The 23,773-nt window shown below is 39.4% G+C and overlaps 1 protein-coding gene across 1 annotated transcript in view; it reads right to left on the minus strand.

Moving 5' to 3' along the window:
* The window catches only part of LOC133982538 (cytosolic carboxypeptidase 4), a 156,201-nt gene extending 135,239 nt beyond the window's left edge, over positions 1–20,962 (minus strand). Inside the window, 2 exon segments of the mRNA XM_062421593.1 lie at positions 5,061–5,134; positions 20,881–20,962. Of these exon segments, the coding sequence (XP_062277577.1) occupies positions 5,061–5,134; positions 20,881–20,962 (156 nt within the window).
* Between the last annotated feature and the right edge of the window lie 2,811 nt (positions 20,963–23,773).

Genomic DNA, 23,773 nt, shown 5'->3' on the forward strand with positions numbered 1-23,773 from the left:
TCCTTATATTTTTATTTGTCTTTGCATTTCTTTCGTTCTGGGTTCAGTGCCATGCTAAGATAAACTATATGTTGACTGTGGAATATCTAGCAGGGAAGAAATTTCACAAACTGACTTATTGCAAAGGTGGCATCCTGAGACAGTACCATGCTTGAATTCATGGAGCTCTTCAGATTGGAAAAAAGTATTGGGTAAATGAAACAACGCGTTAGCTCATGCAGGACACGGAAGTCATATGCCCCAGCTGTAATCAGCTGACAGCCACTGAGTGACTCAGCACACCTTATCAGTCACACATCAATCACAGCCACTCACACCTCTAGGCGGACCATTTAAATATGACTCCCACCTACACTAATATCCTTTCACCATTGCTCACACTGCTGCTGGCAAAGCTTGCCTCCACCACCCCAGCCTCCACCTTTCTGGTTCAGGGTCCCATCATGGCTTTAGGGTCAATCTGCAATTAACTTCTTCTTTCGGTCCGCTCTGCGGGTTTTTGTATCGCGTTCCCTGTTTTGGCTCAGCATTCTGCTGGCTAATCCAGGGAGCATCTTAGAGTGGAGCTTCCAGCGCCAAGTTGAACTGTATTCCATTTGTTGCAATAAATGGTTTAATCTATGATGAGAGTGTTCCTGACTGAAGTGGTATTATTGAAAAGTGGAAGCATTTAGGAACAAAGCAACTCAGCCACAAAGTGGCAGACCAAGTAAAGTCACAGAGCAGGGTCAACAAGTGCAGAGACGCATAGTGTGTTAATATTGCCAACGCTCTGTTGACTAGTTCCAAACTTCTTCTGGCATTAACATCAGCACAAAAACTGTGCGCCGGGAGCTTCATGGAATGGGTTTCCATGGCCAAGCATGCAAGCCTTACGTCACCAAGCACAATGCCAAACGTTAGATGGAGTGATGTAAAACATGCTGCCACTGGACTCTAGAGCAGTGGAAACGTGTTTTGTGGAGTGACAAATCAAGCTTCTCTGTCTGTAAGTCTGATGGACGAGTCTAGGTTCGTCAAATACCAGAAGAACGTTACCTGCCTGACTGCATTGTGCCAACTGTTAAGTTTGGTGGAGGAGGGATAATGGTATGGGGCTGTTTTTTAGTTTTAATTCCAGTGAGGGGAAATCTTATTGCTTCAGCACAACAAGATATTTTTGACAATTCTGCGGCAACTTTGTGAACAGTTTGGGGAAGGCCCTTTCCTGTTCCACCATGACTGTGACCCAGTGCACAAAGCAAGGTCATTAAGACATGGTTGGGTGCGATTGGTGTGGAAGAACACCTGACCTCAACCACATTGAACACCTTAAGGATGAACTAGAATGGAGATTGTGAGCCAGGCCTTTTTGTTCAACATCACTACCTGACCTCACATATGGATGAATGGACAAAAATTCCCAGACACATTCCAACAATCTTGTGGAAAGACGTCTCAGAAGAGTGGAAGCTGTTATAGATGCAAATGGGGGACCAACTCCATATTACTGCTTATTACTGCGGGTCCTCTCAGAGTAGACTTCACAGCTGACCCTTTGTTGAGGATATCAAAGCAACAATAGAATGAGTTAAACTCATCTGGCAACATGGCCTCACACATTATGGGGGCGCTCCTGCTTTCATAGCCTCTGGTGTTCAGGATTGCCTGCCACATATCTTTGATATTGTTGATGTTGCGGTCTCTCTCCAGTCCCTGCTGATGTCTCCACGTTGCCTCCTTGATGCCAGCTTTCAGTCTTTCGCTGGTGGTGTTGTATACCTCCTTGTCACCTGACAGAAATTTAGCTTTTTTGGTGCTGGATAGAGCCCTTGCATTTCCATTCATTCAGGCTTTCTGGTTGGGGAAGGATTTATTGTCTTTGTGATCAATACATCATCAACACATTCGATCCCAGGAGAACGACATTTTTGTGCATTTTTGAATTTGCATCTGGAGTACACAATCTTAAAATTAAAAACTCAACATCTGTCCATCCAATTTGACTGTGCTTGAGCATCAAGCATCATAAATGTAAAAACAGAGTTGACACAGAACACAGTGCGCCTTTCAAGTGCCACAGCTTGATCCAGGATGTTGGGATGGAGCCAGGACTCCGTAAAGATGTGGACACAACAGTCTCTTGTTTCCCATTGCTAACTTAGTCTGAGTCTTATTTCATCCATGTTATTTTCTTGTGGCTGGACATTCATCACAATTAGGCTGGGTAGAGGAATATCCTTTGATATAAACTGAGCCAGCTTTGCTCTGATCCTGGCTGTTTTCCCTATCCTCCTGGGGCAATCACACAACTTGAGGTGATGTTTGGTCCTGCTGGTCTGGCTATAGGTGTTTGCGAGACAACACTGAAACAGTGATTGTTTCAAGGTCTGCTGCACTTAATCCAATTTCCACACTTTTCCACACATGCTTCAATAATAAAAGGTGCAAAAATAGCAAATTAAAACAAGAATGTAGTCAAGTTTTAGTGAGCTACTAGCCATTGCATCTGTATGTGCCACCATTTCCATGTTGCAGTTCCACTGCTTCAGCTTCAATGTCTTTTCCGGTAAAAAAAATCTTAGTATATCCACTTTTCATCAAACACCAGTTTTATTATGCCTTCTTTGTGGAGGGTTGTTATCATTGTCTTGGAAGGTCCAGGTTGTTATAACACGTTTATGCTCGCTGGCACGGCCTACTTTAGCTGTGAGGAGTTGCACTGTTGAGTCACCAGTAAATTTCAGCTGATCTTTCTTAAAGTCTATGCAGTGGAAGATTGTTCTTCAAAGCTCCCAGATGACACTGTGTTGCAGCAGGTCGCTGAGTAAATGAGGCTTAGCAGAAAGTGGAGGTCCTGGTTCTCTGAGGCTGTTAGATGTGGCAAAAGTTACAGCAAATGCGTTGTTGTGTCTGCGTTTCAGAGCAACGTGGTCCAGCATTGAGTTCAGGCTTTTATTAGCTTCTAGTGAGGTTTATGGTTGAGTCATAAAATTGGTTGAGTCAATAAAATTTGATCTGGCTACACTGACATGAGTTAGGATCTGCAAAACGTTCAAAAGGTAAAATACTAACTTATAAATGGAAATGTGGGACTCATGTAAGGTAATGCTACAAAACGATAAAGGGCAAAAGAAAACTGAAACTTGTTTTAGTTAAATATTAAGAAGAAAAAGAAGTCAAAGAAGAAAAAGAAGAAAAAGAAGAAAAAGATGAAAAAGACGAAGAGGATCTTTGCAGCAATAAGGAAGCAGCCTAGAGAAAATCATCAGCTTCTAGAGTTTTGGGACATGTTGAAAGCCATTTTGCGCCACAAGTACTAATGACTTTGTAATTCCTTTCTCAAAAGAAATGTGGTGTAACCAAAATGGTGACTGATGTTTATCTTCTCATTCTTAGGGGAATCAATTTTAAGTTGTGTGTGCAAAACAATTCAAACATCACTATGGTCATAACATTGTATGTAGCATTGTATTGTATAAAAACATTCAGAAAACAGTTTAACATGAGCTCTGCTTTCACAATGATTCAACATGACCAAATATAAATATCTTATACTATAATATATAAAAAGGTTGAAGCAGCTGTTAGGTAACAATAGAAATAAATGCATATAACAACTCATATTTAATATTAAAAGACTTTGCCATACACAGTCAAAAGAGGGCAGTGTAGTCACATAGTGAGATTCTATTAATTCAGTCATTTTATATCGCACAGTTATCAAAGTTGACCATTCTTTGGGGAAACGTATACTGAGGCACACTATCTGGTTTTCATGATAATTAGACCACTTAATACACATTAATTTAAACTTTCTAGAAATAGGAGCTACACCAATGAGAAGTCACTAAGGAATGCACGTCTCAACTTTATTTCAGCCTCTGTGGAGATAAGACCCATTACGGAGTCTGTCCATGTTACTGTGGAATTGTCTAGTCCTTTTTCGGGTTGAAATGACCCAAGGGTTGTTAATGATTGTAGTTTGTTTAATTTCATTTTATTTTGTCAGCCATGTTTGTTCAGGAGGTACCAGTATTGATCTAATGAGTGTCACTAGTCAACCATCGCTTTGTAAAGAGGTCAGTGAATGCAAGTCTGAAGTGTCTCCATGTTTTAGGTATTAAAATAAGGTTGTATCCATTGGGATTTATGAAATGGAAACAGAATGTTCTTTTCAGAACATAATTTATGAATTATCTGTCTCTGAGATTCCAGTATCTTAAAACCTGCTCTGCAGTAATTTCACAAAGAATTCTGTCCTGGTCTTATCAGGCGGGTTTTACACGATGGAGTGCTTAGAGCCTTTTTCTGTGTTTCTGTGTCGGTCTGCAAGAAATCTTTGCTTTACAATACTTAAGCTTAAAAAAGCAGAGTTAAAAAGATTTAAATCTTTAACAAAGGAGGAAAAGATGGACTTTAAAGAACAACAATGAGTTGTAGGTTGTAGGAATGAGATGTCTACGTTCTATGTCAGGATGCCTCACTTGCTCTTTCTCACAATGACCACATGGAGAATGCTAGTAAATTAACTTCTTATTTTACCTTGAGCGAGGTGCTCAGGTCATTACGTTAAAGCCTTTCTATTCTATTCTATTCTATTCTATTCTATTCTTTATAATGCAAGAGGTCAGCTTTCAGTGAACATATTGTACTAAATCAGCATGAAGCTACAGATTCAAAAATGTACTGGGGATACATGACTGATTTTGGTGTCTATGCCATCACTTGATGCTTATGCTGGCTCATGTGACATTCTCACAAACTGCATATTTTAAATCTGTTATAGCTAGGACTTTTATGACATTTACATTTGTCACAAAACTTTGTTGTGAATGTCATTGTTGCAGTTATTCAAAATATATGTAGCAGTGTGTCAGTCACTGCAAAAAGAAGATAAGTAGTAAAAAAAGAAGCAAAAAAATCTTAAAATTTCAAAGATCAGACAAGTGGTTAGTTTTGCAGCATGGTACCGGAGGTATATTTAACAATAAAAAAAGTACAATACAAAGAACCACATGCAACCCCAACACACATAAAGGATCATACACACATGCACAGTTTGCTCTGTGGATCCCTACCTGCAGAGTGGAAAGGAGGACCTCTAAGCCACTGGAGGAGTTCAGGGAGGCTGTCATACTTCGTCGACCTCGCTCTGCGACGGTCAGTAAGTCAATCAGTCAGTCAGACAAATACACAAGCAGAAAGAAGGTAAACAAACAGCTGAACAGACCGACAGACAAATGGAATAAAGAAAGAAGATGGGATCCCAGCACACGGACGGAGCTTGTTAATTAGGGGATGCAGACAGAAGAAATCTGAGGTGAGTCTTCACCGCCACACATACACTGTCTCACACACACGAAATATAAAGCATCTGTCTCCCTCGTTTCCTCACTCACAGCAACACAGACACACACATACAGCATTGCTGATGTGTGTAAGAAGAGAGAGAGAAGCGACAGAGAGACTCCCCCTGACTTAACTTCACCACGAATACCCACCAAGGCCAGGAAGGCTGTATATGTGTGTATATTCAGTATGTACAGTACATCCAACCACACATTATAAGAAGAAAACCTTCATGTTCATATACAATACATTCATAATGTATTTGCACAGTCACACTATTAGACACAAGGACATAAATATATAGTTGAATGTGTGTTGTTGTGTCTAAGTGTGTGCACGTGCATGTGCATGTGTAACCCTATCCCTCCAGGATAAAGCGCTCCAGAAAATATTTGTGCCGTGGTGTTGAGAAGGCTGCCTCTATAAAAAGGCCTTGACAAGACCAGCCGGGCAGCTGCAGAACAAACTATCTACAGTGGTCAAATTCAGCCAATGAGGGTTAATGAAGGAGTACTGATTTCAGACACTGATATAATAAAGGCATGTTGAAAACGAATACATACAATCTGTTGCCAGTTTATTTGGAACATACCACTAAATCCAATGTAGTCAGCACCCAATTTACATCAAAAATAACAATTTATAAAAGCAAAGACTAAATCTGAAACACTTTTCAGTATAACAGTACAATTCAAAAGCAACTCAAACTACTTCCATAATGATCACAACATTTAGATCAACACCTCTGTAATAGTTACAGCAAGGATTCTATTAAACTGTACCACAAACTTCTCAAACCTGTCATGCTCTAGTTTGGAAGCAAACACTAGCACTGTATACATTGTAGACCACTTTAAATTGTATTTAAATTGTATCTACCATTAACAACAACTATTTTAAACTTCTTCCCCAGAGTTGTCTGTGCTTTCTCGTCTCACAGGTAATCTGGGCCTGTAGACGTCCGGATGACAGATTCCAGTCCCGGACCTTCTAGCTTCAATGTTTATTTTCTATGTGCTTCTCTCTCTCTCTTATTCTTCCTCTCTCTCCTCTCTACCCCAACCGGTCGAGGCAGATGTTCTCCCACTTTGAGCCTGGTTCTGTCTGAGGTTTCTTCCTGTTAAAAGGGAGTTTTTTCTTGCCATTGTCGCTAAATGCTGCTCTATGTGTAAAGTGCCTTGAGATAACTTTGTTGTGATTTGGCGCTATACAAATAAAGGTTGATTGATTGATTGATTGATTGATTGATTGATTGATTGATTGATTGATTGATTGATTGATTGATTGATTGATTGAACAAAATGAGGGATATTAGTAACAAATAAACCCAAGCTGATTATCAAATAAATACAGTAGAATTCATTTATTAGTATTTACACACAACGTCTGGGATTCAAATCAATAATAAAATAAATCAAAAGATTTTCTTTCCTTTTATCAAATAAAGAATACATTTTAAAATAAAGTGCATTACAGAAAGCTTTTGATTGTGCTTCTTAAATAAAGTGCTTAGTTTTAGAAAAATAAAAAAAGAATTCCTTTTTACTTTAACTTCCTTACTTAAACCATAAACGTAATTTCACATCTAATAACTTTATAACAAAACATCTCAACACATTAACTGCATTTACTTGTTTTCTCTTTCTCTGAGAGAAGTGAGCTCTTGCTTGTCCGGCCAGGATTTTAAATCTGAGCTAGAATGGTGTCAGAGCCATCCTCATACACACATGAAGGTGCTTATTGGTGAGCCTGGACCAATATTTAGTTTTAATAATGTTCATGGTGGAGAAAGCTGCCTCACAGCTGTATGTGGAGCCAAACATGGTCAAAATGTACAGAGCTCCTATCCTTAGACTCAGGAACACTCTCTGACACCATTTGGAGCAAAAAAGAGGCAGGGTCACTTCTTCCAAATTGCCCTTTGTGGCAATTAACATTGCTGCTTTTAATAATGGTCTGAGAACATATAAGACATATAAGTCTTGAACATGGCCTCTGGAAAGATGAACATGTAGCTTTCTGTCCATTCTAGATTTAAAAACCTATTTTCATTTTCCACTTTCCTTTTCTTGGAGCACGCCATGTGAAATAGCTACCTCTTATCTGCCACCTCTCTCTCTCAGTCTGACTACTGTGGTTACTCTTGTAAAAGTTAACAGCTGGTGTTGGCAGCAGCACTCATTGTCACACTGCATTTCATTAAGGTCCAGCTGCAGCTGATGCAGAGCATAATAAGGGTCCATGAAGAAGGGAGAAGAGAAATGGAACATGTCCTTTTCGACTTTGTTAAATTCCACAGCAAGAGATGCGATGGCTGCTGCATACCTCCTTGTTGATGCACACCGATATTGTCCTGTGTAAAACCGTGTTATGACCTCATGCAACGCTGGGAAATGTGCAGTGCTGGGCTCCGGTTGTGACATGTGTCTTAAGAAAAGTTGCAGCTTGGTTATAAAGGGCTTGATGTGTGCATATAGCTGGCTCACCAATGCGTCTTGCCCTTGAAGGCTAGAGTTCAGCACATTCAAAAGCTTTGTTATGTCAACCATTATTATGGAGAAAAAGAAAAATATCATGGTCAGCTGTGTTTACAGAGCTCCCAGCTATAGTGTTGAAAAGTTCAAGGAAGTGATGGAAAGCATGTTTGCTAACACTGAGCAGAAACACACTTTTATCTGTGGCGATTACAACATAGATCTATTAAACCAGAAAAATGTATCATCGACCGATGGATTTATTGCTGCAATGTATAGTATGGGACTTCATCCGATAATCACCAAACCAAGTAGAATAGCATCCAATTCAGCCACAATTATAGACAATGTATTTATTAATAACCTGGAGGACAATATGATCAGTGGATTACTTATAAACGATATCAGTGACCATCTGCTAGTGTTTGTTATTTTTGACATTAAACATAAACTGATTAAGAAAGAAAATGCAACAAGACAGAGATCTGAACAGCTTAGACAGGATTGGAGAAACGTATATGAAGCAATGGATGTTGACTCTTTTTTGAACATCTTTTTATCCATATACGATAGGTGCTGTCCATTGCAACAAAGCAAGGACACACCTAAAACTTCTGATAAACCTTGGATCACAAAGGGATTGATGAATGCATGTAAAAAAAGAACACCCTATACAAGGAATTCATAAAACATAGAACGAGAGAAAAAGAAATTAAATATAAAAGATTCTCAGGAAATGTAGGAGGGATTATTATAATAAAGTGTTGGAAAATAATAAAGACAATACCAGGGGCACATGGAATATATTAAATTCAATGATTAGAAATAATAAACCCAGTTTCAAATTCCCTGATCACTTTATAGAAAATGGTAAATTAATCATTGATAAAAATGATCTGGTAGATGGCTTTAACTATTTCTTTGTGAATGTGGGCCCCCAACTGGCAAAGGAAATAAATCCTCATCAAGGGGGAGGTGCTGAAAAATTCAATCCAGCCACAATCTTTCTGAGAGAGACAGATAAAAATGAAATGATTAATGTTGTTCACAATTTTAAGAACAAAACATCTTTGGACTGGAACGGTTTAGATATGACTCTGATAAAGTTAACAATAGACACTATTGCAGATCCCTTAACTTACATCTGCAATTTGTCAATCAACCTGGGTGGCTTTCCCTGTAATATGAAAACTGCTACCAAAAAGTGATACCACTATATAAAGCAGGAGAGAAAAACATTTTTACTATTTTTAACTATAGGCCAGTTTCTCTGCTCTCCCAGTTTTCTAAAATTCTGGAGAAACTTTTTGTCGCAAGGTTGGACAACTTCATTGAAAAACATGGGCTGCTTATAGATGATCAGTACGGCTTCAGATCGAACAGATCAACTTCCATGGCCTTAATGAAGTTATTGGAAGAGTTAACGAGCTCAATTGACAATAAGAATTATGCGGTAGGTGTTTTTATCGATTTGAAAAAAGCGTTCGACACAATTAATCATGATATCCTAATACAAAAACTGGAATGGTATGGGATCAGAGGGGTAGGGCTACAGTGGTTAAGAAGTTACATTGAAAACAGAAAACAGTTTGTGCAGGTGCAGGATACAAAATCGTCTCTTTTAAGTATCACTTGTGGGGTACCACAGGGGTCGATTTTGGGACCGAAACTGTTCATATTGTACATAAATGATATATGCAATGTTTCCAAAATATTTAAATATGTAATGTTTGCTGATGATACAAATATTTTTTGTATAGGTGAGAATCTTCAGCAGCTGTTAGAGACTGCCGCAGCAGAATTGGGGAAGCTAAAGTTGTGGTTCGATGCAAATAAATGATCATTAAATATAAAAAAAACTAATTCATGGTGTTTGGGAATACGAATAAACAACTGAAAACTTTGATTGAATTAATGATTGATAGTGTTAAACTGGAAAGAGTAAATGAGAGCACATGTTTAGGAGTAAAAATCAACCATAACTTTAGCTGGAAACCACATATCAAATATATTAGGTCTAAATGAATGCGCTCGGTAGGGATTCTCTGCTAAACAAGGTATATATTAAATAATAAATCATTACAAACACTGTATTGTACACTTGTGTTACCATATCTGACTTATTGTGTTGAAGTATGGGGAAACACCTACAGAAGCAACCTACAGCCAATATACAATATGCAAAAGAGAGCAATAAGAATAGTGAACAAAGCAGGTTATTATGATCACACCAATGCAATGTTCATAAAATCACAGACACTGACATTTTGGGATCTAGTAGAGTTCAAAACCGCACAAATTCTGAATAAAGCACATCATAAATGACTTCCTGGCCATATACAAAAAAACTTTAGTGATAGAGAAGGGAGATACGATCTAAGAGGGAGATGGAATTTTAAACAACCAATCGTTCACACTACTCTGAAAATCTGGTGCTATTTAAAAATAAGTTAAAAAATGTCATTTTGGAAAGATACAGTCTTGAAGGTTGGGAATGATTTATGGGACTAATGTTAAATGTAGGTAGGAATGATTTATGGGACTAATGTTAAATGTCTATTTTGCTTGATATTTGCTGAGTATGTACATGTAGGTGTGTGTATATGTGTGTAGATGGCATGTATGCTTGTTTGTTTGTTTATGTATAGGTACTGTATATACATATATGTACATGTATGGTTTAAAGGTTAGGGCATCTATAAGCTTGTAGCTACCGCCCTGACCCTTTCGATCAGCCATGCAGCCCTGTTGTTAAAGGGATGTGTTACTGGTTTTTTTTTGTGGTTCTATTTATTTTTTGCTGATCGAAATAAACTCAAACTCAAACTCAACCAAAAAGTCCAAATCTGCGATCCATACATGACAGTTCTTGCATTGATTGTCCCTTTTTAGCCAAAATGTGTCCAATTTCCCCCCTGAGAGAGAAAAATCACTGCAGTGCGAACCTCTGACTGGGCCACCTCACATAGTTGTGATACAGTATATTTCTGTTTTCAGCCTGGATGTCGAGCAGAAACTGCAGAAACTACCAATAGTACAGGCCTGTGGAGTGACTGAAATTAATTGACTTCACCATCTGAGATGTTTCACCTGTTGGTGAATTATACAATGAAGTTTAATAGCGTTGCCTCCCTCTTTGCTGGCTTTGTTACAGATCAGTGTGGATAACCAACTTCATTCACCAGTGATGGCAGGCGTGCCATCGGTAACAATGCCACTAACTCTACTCCATGGTAGTTTCATATCATCCACAGCTGAACACAGTGAAACTAATATATCCCTTCCTCTTGTTTGGCTTTTAAGACTTAGTAGGTCAAACAGCTCTTCTGTTAAAGTCATGTCATCGTCAACTCCTTAAAAAAAAAAAAAAAAAGTAACTGAACAGTGTCAGATGCATCTGTGCTTTAATCACAGAAACAACAACAAACAAAACAAAACAAAAATTCAAAATCCACTCTTGTCCCCCAGTTGTCTCTTAATATCTGATGATATGCTTCAGTTCTCCGTGCTACAATAAGAGCCAAGCAAACATTAGCAAATTCTTGCTTTTTCTTGGGGCAAATATTTTCCACCATTTTCATGACACAGTCTAAAACTCACCCTCTGTAAAAGGTTTGCCATATTTAGTGATTAGCATGGCCATTTTGTAACTTACTGTACTTTGGTTGCATTTTCATATGACTCATGAGCATGTGTGAAGAACTGCTAATGTGAGGTCAAGAAAGCGTCAGGTTGCTTCACTTTTTCAGCGTGGTTGCTCCCTGATAACTTGTCAAGTGCATTAACCTTTTTTTTTTTCTTGTACTGTCTCTGTACATTGAATTCTTTATATACAGCCACAGTCTCTTGGCAGACTAAGCAAACACAATTGTTTCAGTTTTCAGTGAAAAATATTGCAATTTCCATCTCTCCTGGAAGCTATAAACTTTACTCTTTCTATCTGTCTTACCTACAGCTTGCACGGTCAAGGGCCATATTTTAACCATATATGCTCACAGTCTGAAGTGCATTATGCAAGTGCATTTAGGGCATGTTCAAATTCACTTCTGCTAGTTTGAAGGTGGAAAAAACAGTTGCAGCATCCAGCACATGGCTCTTAGGCTCTTAATTTATCATGTGTTTTTGGGCATAACGTGATTGATTCATTTTAATCATGTAAGAAAATCAACATTCAAAGTTGTCAGGACTGTGCTTCACGACACTTTCCAAGGTGCTGATCCTGCTGCTTCCTCATGTGTTCCTCATGTCCTCATGTATTGATGTAGCAGGAAACTCAATCTGTGTCTGATCCATTGTCGATATCCTTTTGTTGGTCTTGACATCCTCAACCTGATGGGTCTGTTTGAATACCTATGTTTTGTGCTACATTAGTCAAGTAATTAGACAGTTTCATCCATCATTACTGCCATTGGCTAATTCTGAAATATTATGACATGCTTTTTAAAAATATGTTGATGTACACATGTTTTGCTTTCTGCTGTTTTTGCTTTTTGGTGTTGGTAAAAAACTGAAAACTTATAATATAACTTATTATTATTCACTGGAAGAAATTGTTGTTATTGGGTATGTATTTGAGGAGCATGTCTAGTTCAAGTCATTTCTTCTCATTAGAGGTGATAACAGGGAGCTCTCTGCCACATACTGACTGCTTAATGAGTGTGTAGATGTATTTATGTTTGTACTGCATGTACCAGTGTGTATGAAACAAGTTTCCATGACCCAAATGTTCTATACTCAGTTGGTGGTATCAGGTTCATGTGAACCTCTCACCCTCTTCTTCACCTCCTCTTGTCCTTTCACACCTCTCTGACAGGGAAAGAGAGAGCGAGAGACCTCTCTCTCTTTCTCCTTCTGTCACTCTTCCTCTTAATACTGAAATTACACAGCAGAAGCTGTTTTCCAAGTGTGAAGCCTATAATATGAACTTGTATCATTTACAGTAATATTGGTGAAGTATGGAGTCTGGTCACATGGAGGATATAGACCTGCTCTCTACTTCTTCCCTGCTACTGCTGGCGAATTCATTCATTCATTTCATTTATTTTTCTCCATTTGAGCATTCATAGTCTTCAAGTCTTTTGAGTAAATCTTGACTACTGACCATGAAACTCGGATACATGGTATGTTCATATAGCTTTGGATATGAATGGAAATGTCTATTTGTGGAATACTAAACATGTTCTGTGAAGTTTTCTGGGATCAAACAAAAGTTGTGTTTATTTTGTGTATATTGTGTTACTGCCTTAGACCAAAACTGTCCACAGCATCCATTGTGAAGAGGCCAAGGGTCATCAAGAGAAAGATCAAGGAGGACATTCACATCCGACACCAAAGGCCATCTTTTAACAGAGACAGGACTTACCATCCCCACCCATATATCACCACCTGTTACCCTGTCACACAGTGACACCTGAGCCAGCACCATTCACTAATGGCAGATTATGAGATGCAGTTAAAAGCGCAATAAAACTAGTAAGTGGACCTTTAGTGGAGATTATTTTGTCAACTATACTGATCCCTAGTATTATGTGTCAAATGAGCATAACTTTTAGGCCAAATATTCATTTAGAATGAAGCAACACATTACGGAAGCCCTGAAAGACAGGTGAGGTTGTTTTTGGGGTTTTTTTCTGGAGATCCAGTTTCTAAATCTGATCTAAATTATTTTCTCTCCTGTGTTTATGACCCAAGAACAGGTGCAGGAAAAATAAAAAGGTTTGCCAGGATGATCTTTCACCTTTCACAATCTTTGTGTGTGTGTGTGTGTGTGTGTGTGTGTGTGTGTGTGTGTGTGTGTGTGTGTGCGTGCCAGGTATTCCTCTGGTTATGGGGACATAAATCTGTTTAAACATTCTCATGTGGGGATACATCTCTCTTTTGTGGACAGAAAGCTAGTTGCCATAATGTAAATCATTAATTTTAGGTTGAATACTTTTAAGAGGTTTATAAGTAAGGGGTCGGGTAATTCTCCTGGAAATTAAAGTAAGTCACTATTATGTCCTATAAAGTGACAGAAACACAACTGTCTTTGTGTGTCACTGGATACCTTCCGGAACAGATTTCAGACTAAAGACCAGTCTCCAATTAGGGTACAGCTTGTCCAATTGGAAACAAAAGGCGTGTCCCCAAATTGGGAAAAAACAGATTAGGGTTGCGGGTTGCGCAAGTAGTGGGCCTGTTTAATGTCCCCAAAAGTGACCTGGGACAACGAGTGTGTGTGTGTGTGTGTGTGTGTGTGTGAGACAGAGAGCAGTAGAGATGGTCTGGGTCTAGTTGAAGGACACACTGATGGAGAATACCCACCCTAATCCAAACTTTCAGCCAGTGAGCTCATGGCTTTTCCAGCTTTCCAGCACCCATGAACTTTACAGTGAACCCACAAGGTCATACACACAAACCCAATATGGCATCAAACACACACTTTCAGCCACATGGAACTACTAAATAGGCCACATCATTCCCATCATGGATGGAATGCTAATCCACAGACGATATCATACACACACTTCTGTCCCGGACAGGATTCCCCATGGCTCAACATACACATATACTGCACACACACACACTCACATTTCCATTTCCTCAATAATGAGGGAAGACCTAGTGTGTTACTTCAGCTGTTTAGTTCATCTATTTCACTGATGTCTCCAGACAACAGGCTGTGACAGTGATGCATCTCTGGGCTCTCCATCTTTAACTCTGCTAATATTACACTGCAAGCAAAGCAACGCTCACACAGCAGCTGGGTTCCACTGTAGTTTGCATTGTGTTTATATTGTCTAATGATGAAGCATTTTAATACATTTATTATATACATGTATGACTATTTGACCTTTAACTTTAATACTTTACAGTTATTTAATTTTATCTTACTCTCTTATTATTATTGTACAGTAGACCTTTATCATAGCCCCAAGATGCCACCCTGCATATATTGTATCAGCATGAAACTAATGAATTATTTTTAATCTTTCAGAAATATGAATTAATACAGTTGATAGTATCTTGATATGATCATTTTCTGTCCTACTAGCAGAGGAATGTAAGAGGTGAAGTTCATGGTGCTCAAAGGATGGTGGAAAGTGTCATTACTTTCCATTTATTTCCTTTTTGAATGAATGAGGTGCTACATTTATATATTGTCCTTGCTGGAGGAAGGTGATCAGGATGGATGTTGGTCGAACAGGACGCCCGACTTTAGTACCAGAGATAAGGTTTCAAGCCAAAACCATGGGTCTCATTTATGAAACAGTGTGTAGGATCCATACTAAAAGTGTACGTGCACACAAAAGTCAAAACCATGCATATGCATGAATGCACAGATTTTTCCAGATGTATGCATGTGAGTCAACTTCATATCCAGCCTTCTACATGCCCATATTCACCCATGAATGGTCAATACAAAAGTATTCATGACTATTATCGTAAATGCAAATCAGTCTCCCTCTATATATTTTTTAATATGGCTTCTCTTGAATTTTCTACAAGTGCAAAGTCTAAAAGTTTTGGTGTGAGCTCACCACTGGTTTCAATTCATTTAGGTTAACAAATAGACATGAGACAGAGAAAGACACGTGGCATGAAACACGAGCAAAACTCAAGAGGAGCAGTTGAGATTCTTGCTAAAATGAGAATAGCTGGTCCACCTTATTGTCAGTCCACCTTAAGTGAGTCTGTTCAGGTTGTTGCTAATTTCAGGGCCACATAACATGTTGCTGCCTTTTTAACAACTGAACTGCTGCAATGGGCATTTTTAATAGTTTAACTTTATCAGTATGCAGTGTAGGTAGCAGGTACATTTAGGAAAGGCTTAGTCTGTTTGCAGGCTGCACCTCAAAGTACTGCTGAGGGAATAATAGCCCTCTCCTTTACATATTAATACAAATCACTTACTGTATAATTTGATTTACGATGTGTTATCACAATGTGCTTCTAAAAATGTATTCCAATTAAACATCCCATTAAGCCCAGTGCCTTGATAAAAGAACTGATAGAACTGATGAAAAGTCTACTTTGGGGCACAAGCAGACAGCCAGTCAGTGATGACAGCGGGATGACGTATGATGATGATGATGATGTATGTGTATAAGGTAAAAGATCATGAGTTATAATGTCCACCTGTGGTACACCAACACACATACTCATGGTCCTCATATACAAACTTCCCTTAGTGTCTTCGCACACACTCTTGTGTAACATCTCCGTGACATTGCCATAGTAACGTAGTGTGTGAGGAACACGTGTGCATGTTAGTTACTGCTGAGGTTAGGGTCAAACCGCTTTACATTCCAAAGCAGCTGAAGAATGTTTTAGGAGCAGAAATCTGTGTAACAAACGTTTACTTTTCCCCATTTACTATCTATGTGATAATGAACTGCTCATTCAGTAGCTGTGAACATAAACAACTTCTTCCCAAACATAGTAGCTAGCCTCTTAAACATCATGTCCTCAAGACACGAAAAAATACCTCAGATAGAGAAGCCACTGTTAACTTTGTTTTTAAAGTTGTTAAAATAACCTTTACTGTCATGAGTAGTTGTTGGCAATGAACAAGGAACAAAATACAATGTAAGAAGTGGAGCTGACATTGTTTCCGAGTTTCATTCACATTACCATGAACATGAGATAAGACAAGACAAGACAAGACAAGACAAGACAAGACAAGACAAGACAAGATAAGATAAGATAAGATAAGATAAGTACGTTATTAATCCTTTGGAGGGGAAATTGAATGTCACCTCACAAAAACAGTCAACAAACAAAAAAACTAAAACAAATAAAGTGCACATAAGTTTCCATGTAAATTAGGCATTTAAATCAACATATCGGAGCAGAGACAAGAAAGGAAAGTAAAAAGTTAAAATAACGTGTCCAGCACCTATTTTTCTTGCGGGGTCAGCTCTATGTTCCCACAGCCCTATGATCCCACATTACTTAGACTTTTACCTTTTTTCAAAAGTATGCCCTATGTTCCCACAGCTTTATGTTCCCAGAGCTGTGGGACAAGACAACCTAGAGCGCCCCCCGAGGTTTGGGGCACTTCTGTTGTAGTGAGTGGTTATGCAGCGTTTCTCTTAATGCAGGTGTTTTCTTGATTTGCATCGTTTCTGGCTTTGCATCATTTCCATATTTGCAGCGCGTTTGACGTTTATGCATTTGTTTTTGTTTCTTGCAGCGTGTTTTTATTTGCGGCGCAATTTTGTAGTTGTATTTGTTTTGACTTTTGTTTGTGGTTTGGAGTTTACATCGTTTCTGTATTGCACCTGTTCTCCCCCAAATGAAGCGGTTGGCCCCGGTCGGCCACCGTACGTAGCTCCTTTAAATAATAGCTCAGTATATAGCTAGTGTGCGGTCAAAAGAGAGAGTGAGAAAGAGAGAGAGAACATGTGTGTGACCGTGAGGCTGCGGTGACCGGAGCAAAGAGTATGAAGTTACCAGTATCACTATGAACTATACAGTGTGTGTACAGTTTCGGCAATTTGAAGGTGAACACATGCTACAACTCCTCAAGACCGACGCCTAAGTTCATGTGTCTTGCTTTACACTCAGCTGAAGCGAATTCGGGTAAACCCTGAAGACGACTACAACTTCGGCCCAGACTTAGTTAAGGTGGACCAGCTATTCTCATTTTAGTGACAATCTTAGCTGATCCTTCCACCTTCTTTTCAGAAAAGAAAGTGGAAAAGAAGATAAGACAGGATCTGCTTATAGCAACTGACATGATACAGTAGTTAAGTGGCCAATACCCCGTCCCCTCAGCCCCATCAACACATAACCATATGTTATACTGTGGATGTTTTTACCTGGAATTTAGGTACTGTACAAGTGAAGGGGGCAGAAAAAGTGAAGTAGCTCCCAATCTTAGCTGAAAAAGTACTATCTGTTAGGTAGGTTTCCAACCTGGTCCTTGACGCAGTTTAATAGAAAATGATAATCAACAGTAACAAACGCTGTATATAGGTCTAAAAAAATTAAAATGGCACATTTCCCTAAAGGCAGCAGTAGGTCATCTGAGTAGAGACTTTGAGAAGAGCAGATTCTGAGTTGTGCTGAGCTTTTTCTCCAGGACTAGAATGGGAGCTTGGAGATAGGATGGAAATTATTTAGCTCTGAATATTTAGCTCAGAGTTTGACTATTGCATGTTTAAAGCATGATGGGACCATTCCATTTGTAAGACTGCTGTTTATTATAATTCAAATTGTGGGGCCCCAATATTTCCTTTAAAAAGGATGTAAGCATGTAGGGGGCCGGTGGTGGACTTCATATGACAGATTATATCATATCAGGCTGAAAGTCATAAAGGATGACAGTACAAGCAGACACCAGAGAGGGATCGTAAGTGTAATATTACAGTGTATGTGATACATTCATTGCTTGGCACAGGACATGGTTGAGGATTGAATTGTGTGGAACCAAATTCTGGGACTGTCAGAATTTTTTGAGATATGGTGAGAAAATATTTTGCTCTCGCAGCTTTGACAGTTTGCTGATAATTTGCCAGACAACCTTTCAATATGTCAAATGAAACTGGAGCCTCTTTTTCCATCTACATGCCTTTCCACATAATCGCCTAACAGCAGGGTCTCAATGTTTAGCAAGGCCTGTGTTTTGGCTCTCAGTTATGACTTTAAGAGGGGCAACAGAGCCCAAGTTATCTCCGTAGACTGAATTAAACTTGGTTATCAACTGGCCTATGTTCAGCTGAATGGGTTGAGCCTTGCTGAATAGAGAGGAGGGTATGTAGTCATCTGACAAATGACTGGCAGTAGATGGATTTATAGAGCAGGAATAACAAGCAGATAACTGTGGATTGGTAGCAGTGTGAAACAAGGTTGAAAACCTGATACACTGATGGTTTGAGACACCCAAATCATACAAGTAGCAATGGTCAGAGCCATGTCCAGGGCATGACCAAGGTTGTGAGTTGGGCTGGCAAGAGGCTGTACAAAGTTAAAAGAGTCCATAGTTTCAAGGAGTTTAGTGGTACTGGCATTAGAAAGTCCAAATGAAAATGAAAATGAAAATCCCCAGAGATCAAACATTTGTCAAAGTTTAAAACAACTGGTACCAGGTGGACCGGAACCTCATTGGACAGAATTGTGTAGCAATTTGAGAGATATACGCAATATTTTGGTCCAGCTCCCTCTGAATGTCTCTTTCCACCACAAACCACCTAAGTCTAGGATGGCTGAGGCTAGCAGAAGGTCCAATTAGATGTGGAACTGACAAAGGGACCAAACCCATGCAGCATCTGGTTAGGCTGAGATAGCCGCCAGTTATGAGTTACATTCAGGTCCATGGTTCCTACAGCAGGGGTGGTGTTCAATACCATCACCTCTGTGAATGTTCAGAAGACAGTTTACACTCCACAGTATTGGTACCAGAACTACTTGATGCTAGCCATGGAAGGGTGGCGACAGATGTCCAGAGCCCATGAATGCAGTCATTATTATTTTCAGTGTTAATTGTTTGTCACTGTGCCTCTCTCTCTCCTCTCTCCCACTTCTCTTTATTCCTCCTTTCTCCTTCTTCTCCCTTTCTCTCTCTTTCCCTCAACCCCAACCGGTCAAGTTAAATGGCCCCCCAGTTAGAGCCCGGTTCTGCTTGAGGTTTCTTCTCATTAAAAGGGAGTTTTTTCTTGCCACTATCGCCAAGTGCTTGCTCATGTGGGAATGTTGGGTCTCTTTAAATTAAACTTAAAGAGTACGGTCTAGACCTGCTCTATATGTAAAGTGCCTTGAGATTACCTTTGTTGTGATTTGGCGCTATACAAATAAAGATTGATTGATAAAGATTGAAGATCAGGCTTGTCACATTTGCGAGAAGGGAGATCAGACCAGCGGGGCAGAGCCTAGAGAAGCCTAGGCAACGAAATATAAGAAATATGCTTTGTCTGGGTAAAGGCAGCAATTATAAAACCACTGACCCTACTCTCCTTTTCCCAGTTTCTGTCTCCAGGTGCCGGATATTGTCCTGCAGTTGTGAGTATGCAAGTTTACAGTCCTCTCACATGGCCATGTTGTCTTTATCAACTGTCAACTGTCAGGTGATAGAACACCTCATAGTTAAAAAAAACACTGCATTGGTATAAAGCTCTTGGATAAAATAACTTAGAGCAGAAAGCTCCACTAAAGAAAATGGCTCAAAGCTAATTAAAAGTCTCTTTTAAGTATAATTGTTTGGCAAGGCACCTAACAGGTGTTTGAGATATCACTGGAAAGCCATACGATTTCACATGAGTTTGGTGGGTGTGCAAATTTACACAGATTGGCCTAAGGCAGGTGCCAGACAGTATCGACAGCCCAAACTTCAAACTCTGACTAACTCTAACTACTGCACTATAAATCTAAGTCAGAATTTTGACATTCATAGTCTATCACTGACAGTTGTTCTAGTTTTCCTTTTGCATAATCAAGTTTGAAATGTCCCTTCAGTCTCATTAGACTATTGGTTGCCACATTACTCCTCTCTGCTATGCCTCTGATCTGACATCCCATCACTCTGGAAAGCTGAACACAGAATGCACACTCACATTCAGGACATGACAGAGCCACATAGCAGAGATAGCTGTGCTGTTTGACTAGCACTGCATATATTAGCCCTGGTGTGCAGGCAAGCTCTCTATGAGAAAGCGGGGAAAAGCTGCTTTTCATAACTGTTTGTGATTCATTGCATTCTGTTACTAACTGCATTAATTTGACAGCCTAGCTATTAAGTACAATGACGATGATTCTGATCGTGAAGATACCTGGATTACCACAGTCAGATCATTTGGTTGTTATTCCCAAACTGCAAAAACCCTTTTTTAAAATCAAACTATAGGATATGATACAATGTAACCCTAACCCTAACTGAAACTCAATGTGCATGCTGAAGTGGTTCTGGCTGTGTCAAAGACCTGCTTGGCCCTGATGTGTACTAGCCCACTAGAGTCCCACTAGTGACTCATACCAACCTCTCAGAGGCTGCCAAATCAACTCCACAGTGCTCTCTCTCTCTCTCTCTCCTCTTTGGTCTCAAGACTCTACATAAATAACATGCATACACATACACACTCATACACACTATGCCTACCTTTGCACAACGCAGGGTAGTTCCCCTCCAGCTCTCTGAGTGTTCCATTCCAGGTAAAATTATTACGGCTATAACCAAACATAATGACTGTTTCCAGGGTTCTCTGCAGGTATTTGTGTACCTAGTTTATATGCTGGTTTATCTAATCCAGTGGATTTAATGAAAAGACAGGCAATAAAAAAGAGATTCTTTCCCTTCCTCCCTTGTCTTCTCCTTTCACTGGGAATAAGTGTGAGGGAACCCCAGACTGGTGTGAGTGACTAGGGGAGAGCACGTGTAAGGGCGGCACTTATAAGCACCTGTCTGAGCTTTAAAAATGCCCTTGTGCCTTTTGCCTGCCGATTGGTTAGAGGTAAATGTCAAACAGCACTGAAGTGTGTGTGTTTGCGTGCAGGGGGATATGTGGTGTGAACGTATAGCCCTTATGTGTGTATGTGTGCATGTGTGTGTGTGGTATAAGGTGAACAGAGCTGTGTGTGCACGTAAATCACCCCTGTCAACAGTGTGAGTTAGAGGCTCCACTATTTCCGACTCACAACCCTTCTGTGAAAGACATCAAGCTGAACCCCAGTGTGTGTGTGCGTGTGTGTACTTGTACGGCCGAGAGAGAGGATGTTAGAGAGAGGTCACTGGAGAGAGTGGAGGGAATGCATTAATGGTGTTCATTTGTCTTTGAAGGGATTCCAGGGGTTTAGTGTTGCACCCCCCCCCCCCCACACCACACTCGCTGCAGTGCTATATAAATAGTCTAAAATTCAGAATAGGTATAAATGTTGTGCAATACACACATTTAAGCCCTATGAATAAAATGTTTCCTTTCAAGTGAAGTTGTATTATTGGTGGGTTTATCATCTTCATTATTCTGATTTTTTAAACCATTGTTTTCACATGCTTTAGCCTCATCACAACTTTATTAGTTCATCCATACTGGTAGCTAAGGTGCTAAATGCTAACATCAGCATGGCAACATACTCACAGTGACAATGTTAACATACTAATATTTAGCATTAAACACAGACAACAGCTGAGGCTGGTGTCAGGGTCATAATTTTGCAGGTATTTCATTTGGTCATAACCAAAGAATTGGACAAATGTTTTACTTAATGATGGTGCTGGATGAAAAGTCAATTAATTATAAATTATCTCTACAAATTATCATGCCAATTAATCCAATAGCTGTCATGATATTTCAGTCAGGTACATAGACTATAAAAATGTAAAGAAAAATAAAAAACGTCACACACTGGTCTTGCTGCACCATCTTTGGTGCAGCACTTGGCTAGCACCAGTTAGCACAGTGCATTTGTAGTCTATGGTCATCTGTGATAATGCTTATGCAAATTTTTGCACATGAAAAGCCAAGCCAAAATCCATTAACATACAAGACTGTTTTATGTGATAAAAATGTTCCATTTGACTTTCATGAACTTAACACACAATGTGAAAAAAGTGGAAGCTACACCTATACTCTGTGCCATGGTTATATGACATAACATTGTTGCCATGATAGCGACTTGTCAAGGAAGCCACACCCTAAAGCATACCCTGCTTTATTGTCTATATTACTCTAAATGGGACCATAATTTACTAAATTAACACTATGCTTTATTGAAGAAGACTTGAAACTAATGATTGAAACCACAGACCCATTAGGACAGTGTTTACTTAGGGAATAATTCAGGTGACAAGTGGGGTCATCTTCTCATAGACTTCTGTATAATCAGACTTCTTTTTGCAACCAGCGGAGTTCCTGTTTGATAGAAAAACACTTCCACATTGTCTTCACTTTTCAGACCGCTACATGCTTGGTCTGGACCAAAATGCTGTACCAACCAACTGACTTACTGAGTGACTGACTGACACTGCCGTCCCTACTGTTTATGGTTTATGGCCACTTCTGTGTGGCCATAAACTACTGACTTGCTAAAGACTGCACAGAACTCAGCTGCTAGTCCTTTAATTAGAACTAAGTGTCTTGGTCTTTATACAGACCAGCAATGGCATCTGCTTACAACTGCCATCAATGCCAAAAACATGGCTCAAATTGTGGTGGAGATACTCGTAATGTTTGTTTTATTCAATTTATTCACTATTGAATAAAACAAATGCATTGGCATTGTTAAATCCCTCCACAAGGAACACGTTTGATACAACTCAATGGGGGTAGTTGTCAAACTGACAACCGTTTTAACAAGAATCTCTGTAGGTTGATCAACTGTTTGTGTCTGTTGCCTTTCTGTCTGAGCAGATAGCAATGTTTTTTAATGTACATACACATACACATACACACACACACATACACATTAGTTAGTGCTGTGCTACCACATATCACAGAGTAACAATGCAAAGAACTCAAGTCATTGCTACAATACACATTCAGACAATGCTGTGACACTGACATGTCTGCAGCGGAGGGTTCAGACAAGGTTCACCACTGCCCCATTTGCTCACAGCGATGATGACAGCTGTTCATTATAATGCAAGTGAATATGAAGACAACATGCTAAGTATGACAGTGTAATATACATTGGACATTTATAAATGTGTTGTTCTTTAAAATAAAATAATTGATACTATATCACCAAGTTTCAGTTTTAATTTCAGTAGGTGTACATGGATATAAAAGAACTGGACAAATATACATGAAGTCAAACAAAATCCTCATATGCAATATTTAGTGTAAAATTCAATTCGGTCAGTGACATTACAGACATAAGCAGATGCTTTTTATCCTTCCTGGTGATGCTGTCCCAGACCTTCACTGCAGACATCTTCCACTCTTGCTTGTTGTAGACACTCTCTACATTTAGTCTGATCTTCTGCAGGGAATCCAACTCATCACCGTGAAACGTTCTTTGGTTGCATTGGCACTATGATTAGGATGGTTGTCCTG

This window comes from Scomber scombrus, chromosome 6 (assembly GCF_963691925.1).
Source record: "Scomber scombrus chromosome 6, fScoSco1.1, whole genome shotgun sequence".
NCBI classification, from domain to species: Eukaryota; Metazoa; Chordata; class Actinopteri; order Scombriformes; family Scombridae; genus Scomber; species Scomber scombrus.